This window comes from Crocodylus porosus, unplaced genomic scaffold, assembly GCF_001723895.1.
Source record: "Crocodylus porosus isolate Cpor-Errol unplaced genomic scaffold, CroPor_comp1, whole genome shotgun sequence".
NCBI classification, from domain to species: domain Eukaryota; kingdom Metazoa; phylum Chordata; order Crocodylia; family Crocodylidae; genus Crocodylus; species Crocodylus porosus.
In genome coordinates, this window is record NW_017728944.1 from 989,607 (window position 1) to 994,198 (window position 4,592).

Genomic DNA, 4,592 nt, shown 5'->3' on the forward strand with positions numbered 1-4,592 from the left:
ATTAGTGTTCATCTTTAACTTAAATAAACTGTGCCCGGTGCTCTTTCCTGCCAAGGCAGGGGGTCGGACTAGATGATCTACCTAGGTCCCTTCCGACTCTAGCTACTATGAAACTATAATTAAAACAAAACCCGGAAAAAAAAAAATTAGGAGCAACCTCCTGTGTTGAAATCTATAATGACAGACCACCCCCAAAAAGTCCTTGGTCAGATGCATCTCAACCCAGTCTGACAGCAAAGGGAGTGTTTTGAGCGTCACAATACCACAAACAAGCAATTTTGGTATAACCAGTTTTATTGTCAAGCTAGGATGGAACAGGTTTAGGCAATGCTGCCTGCATTGGAGGCTATCCTGGGCCACAAATCTGCGCACTCCTTTGCCACTGGGCCTGTGATGGCAGAACCTGAGAAAAAACAAAAGTGTTAAGAATTAGAAAGAGCAAACATGCATATTCTACACTACCATGACGACTTTGCTCAGAGTGCTGTTCAAGCACTATTAATATTGATGGCTCTCTACTCTTCCACTGCTGGAGCAACCAGGATACCAGATTCTCCCAGTACACTGCCTCTGACTTGTAAGAAAGTGTGGGCTCTTGTCTTCTGAGAGAAGAACACACATCTTTGTCCAGCACGATCAGACTGTCATCCATACCTTTCATTTCTCCTTTGTTATTTACTATTACTCCTGCATTATCTTCAAAATATAGGAACACCCCGTCTTTTCTCCGGTATGATTTCCGTTGCCGAATTACCACTGCTGGATGCACTGCAGAGAGAAAAAATACATTCAAAATCCCAAGTTTTCAGGTACAGTTCCAACACCCAGGCACAAACTATTGGCATACCGAGTTAAATACTTCTATGTAGGTCCCATTCTCCCTAAGTTTAAATACGCAATTGGATAGCAAGTGGCATTTTGTATTATTAATTCAGGGTGCCTGGTTAGTGCTAGCTGACAAAATTAGTGTCAAAAGACATTTATGATCTCACCAAGCACTAATGTCACAAAGACCAATGCCAACATCATCTTTGGCAGCCTTGAATCCAGAACAGCCTAGACTCCTCTAGGCTCTCAATGCAATATCCTTTGCTGGTACAACAACATGCATTTAAAGCAGGTTTTCATCCCAAACAGTTCTGTACAGATACAATGATTACAAGTCCTTGCTATTTAGTTTTAGAGCAGCTAAGTACACATCAGAGGAGCAGGCTTTCTCTGTGCAATGCAGAGGGAAGTATGCAGCTTAAAATGTTATTTTTCATAATAAACTAGCTCAAAGCAACGTTACCTCTGAATCTACATAAGTACTTTACCATCCTCAGATTTTAACCCAGCAGTCTAGAGAGCCTCCAAGGTAAAATCAGCTCCATTACCAAATGCAAGGTCTCAGCATAGTATTCAGCAAGAAAACCTAGCATGCTACTATTTACCCAGGACATCTGGAATGGGAGCCATCAAGACTGTTGCACCACTGATTGAAGTTAACAACACATGCTGCTGCCACTTCACCCAAAAGCGATGCCTTTGCTATACCCTTCCACGACAACTCCCTGAGCCACTGAGCACAGACCCAGCAAGTGCTTTTCAGAAGGGGGAGATGCTGTTGGGTGCCTACTTCCCATCTCTCTTAAAGAGTATGCTCTGCTCCTCCTGTAAGAACCGGCTTTCTATCCTATACATGAAGGTCAGTCTACAATGCAACAAGAGGATCAATGTCAGGAGGCCTGATGAGATCAAGCACCAGCATGAATCCTGGTTGTGTTTTGGGCACCTGCTGTAGTGTCATGATCTCTACAGTTACCATGTTGCTACTCAACATGCAAAACTGTATTTTATAATCACTTAGCATTCATTTTTGCTGGTGTAACACAACCAAGTTGTGTCCATACAGTATGTTCAACCCTACCCAAAAAGTGTTCTCACTTGTACTTTCTAGGCACTTGGACAATAAAGTATCCTTCCATGGTTGGAGCAGACAGCACAGCAAAGCATCAGCATGTGGAACAATGTTTTCTGGGATAGCCTAGAGCTCAGGGGCAGGATTTTCCACTCCGTGCAGACAACCTATGCCTAGAACTACTCACACTAACAGCTCACTAGAAAATCTATTAGAATGCCCTTGTATACACTAGACAAACTCACAACCTGTTCCCTGACAAGACTCACCCTTCTTCCTGAGCTCAGGCTTGCCCTTCTTGACAGTAGCCATAACCATGTCGCCTACACCAGCAGCTGGCAGTCTGTTCAGACGTCCCTTAATCCCCTTTACAGAGATAATGTAGAGGTTCTTGGCACCTACAGGGGAAATAAAATGAAACCCTTTGCATTAGCCAACCCACTAAAGAAGAAAGAGCCTGGAGACTTTTGTCACACCACTGATTGAAGTTAACAGCACAGGCTACCACTTCACCCAAAAGTGATGTCTTTCTATGCCCTTCCACGACAACTCCCTGAGCCACTGAGCACAGACCCAGCAAGTGCTTTTAGAAGGGAGATGCAACTGCTTCAGAGACGGGATGGAAATTCTTGACCTTGTTATTGAGCAGCAAGTTAAATATTGGCTGAAGCAGGTTACGGGGTTCACAGTATTCAAGGCCAGATAGACCCATTCTAATCATCAAGTCAGATTTTTTGGATAATTAGATGAGGAAAAAAAAAAATCACATGTGTAGTTTCATTTTTGAGTTTGAACATCTTTTAGAAATCAATCCAAGCTTGCTTTAAAGACTATGTGGAGAATACACTATAAGATCCTCCAACAGCTAATCACCTTCTTAAGATCTGCACCTTGTTTCCAGAAATATTTCTAACTTCAGTTTCCAACCACTGGTTTCTTAATTACATCTTAACAAAAAGAAATGATGCCCAATGAGGAGAGAAGTGCTGGATGAACTGCCTCACCTGTATTATCTGCACAGTTAATCACAGCTCCCACAGGGAGACCCAGGGAGATGCGGAACTTCGCACCAGATGAACCACCACGTCCTGCAGGTTAAAAACAGAGGACAACACATGACTGGGGAGCAGAACACTCACACTGTCACACACACACTTTATGCATTAAGTCAAAAGCCAAATTCTCATCTCAGATATTTCTCAAAAGCCCATAACATGACATTTGCTCCACAGACCTAAAGCTTTTATAGCAGTTATTTTCTTTTGCTTCAAAGATTCTCACATGCCCAAACAGAAGTCGAAAGACTATTACTAAGTTAGCTCATAATAATATTAACCTAAAGATACAATTGCTCTTGCTCAAATTAAAAGCTGTAAGAGCTAAACAAGATACAACTGTTATTTAAAGAACGATCTTTAAAGAGAATGCAATAATTAGATTCCTCCACTGAGACCAATGCCATTTTAACGCGCCTGAGCACTATCCATGCAACTAGAACTAAAGCAAGTTCTAGCTTTCACGGGTCCACCTCTAAGATGCTATCCACCCTTGCTTACAAAGCAGCAGCATTTCTCCTCTACCCTTCTCGGCATTTCAGTGCAGAACGAGCATTTCCACCTGTGGGGCCACTCCAGGCCCAGGACAGCTTGACTTAGACAATGCTCGACCCAGAGGATACATCCACATGAGCCCCACGACTCCCTTTCAAGCCTGGGGCCTCAATTCGAGGACACCCCCCTGCAGCCTTCACGCCCCCCACAACAACACTGCTCACTAATTCCTCCCTGCCGAACACGCAGCCAAAACCCAGGGGTTTCACGGTCTTAAGTGCCTGCCTGCCTGCCGACCCCCTGCCCAGTCCCGTGCCCCGCAAGTGGCCCTCCCCCGCTCCAGACACAGCCCCGCAGGAAGCCCGGGCTCCCCCCGCCCCGCCCCGCAGGTGGCGAGGCCGCCCCGCCCGAGCGGCCGGAGGATGGCGACGGATTCCATCGCTCCCCCACCCCGGCCGCAGCCGGCCGCGCCAGGCCTCACCTCGCTTAGACATGTTGGTTCCGGGGAAAGAGAGAGGGCGGCGCAAAGGACGACGGGATATTCATTCATGACACGAGACGTTGCGTGAGGCCGGAGAGGGGAGGGGTGAGCACCCCTGTCACGTGACGAGGGAACAGCTTCCGAAGGGGAGCTCGCGCCCCGTGCGGGTGGGTTGTGTGGACGCCCGCGCCGCGGCCTCGCAGCGTTGGTGGGGCATGTATTTTAGTAGTTTCTAGCCCTGGAGTTTTAACCATTGCACCTTTAGGCGTGCACACGTTAGATTGGCTTAAAATAAGGTGGCCTCACTAAGTGAACTTAAATTAAGCCAGGTCAGAGCGTAACATGTACATCTGCTTGACCTGGTGGCATCCATTTTGTGAGCTAGGTTGACATATACACCTGTTCTGGAAGTGGGGGGTGCTTTAATTACTCCTGTAAAGTGCCACCTGTATCAACATCCCTATCCGGGAAAATAGCAGCAGGGGTTTTAACTAAAGCTTGTTGAATGAGCTTCAATTAAAGTGCCCCCGCTGCCATTTTTCAGTGCAGGGATGCTGATGCACTTGATGCTGAAGTCTGCTGGAACGTGGTAATTACCGCTCCAACAGACTTGATTGATGGAGCCTGTGCTGATGCACTATGGTTGCAGCAGATTGGAGTG

At 46.2% G+C, this 4,592-nt stretch overlaps 1 protein-coding gene across 1 annotated transcript; it reads right to left on the reverse strand.

Moving 5' to 3' along the window:
* Positions 1–276: 276 nt before the first annotated feature.
* RPL23 (ribosomal protein L23) lies at positions 277–4,035 on the reverse strand. The gene is made up of 5 exons (XM_019550265.1): positions 3,932–4,035; positions 2,905–2,988; positions 2,170–2,298; positions 655–768; positions 277–403 (listed from the first exon to the last, which is right to left on the reverse strand). Exons 1-5 carry the CDS (start codon positions 3,942–3,944, stop codon positions 321–323), a joined length of 423 nt encoding a protein of 140 aa, XP_019405810.1. The 5' UTR covers positions 3,945–4,035; the 3' UTR covers positions 277–320.
* Positions 4,036–4,592: the final 557 nt, after the last annotated feature.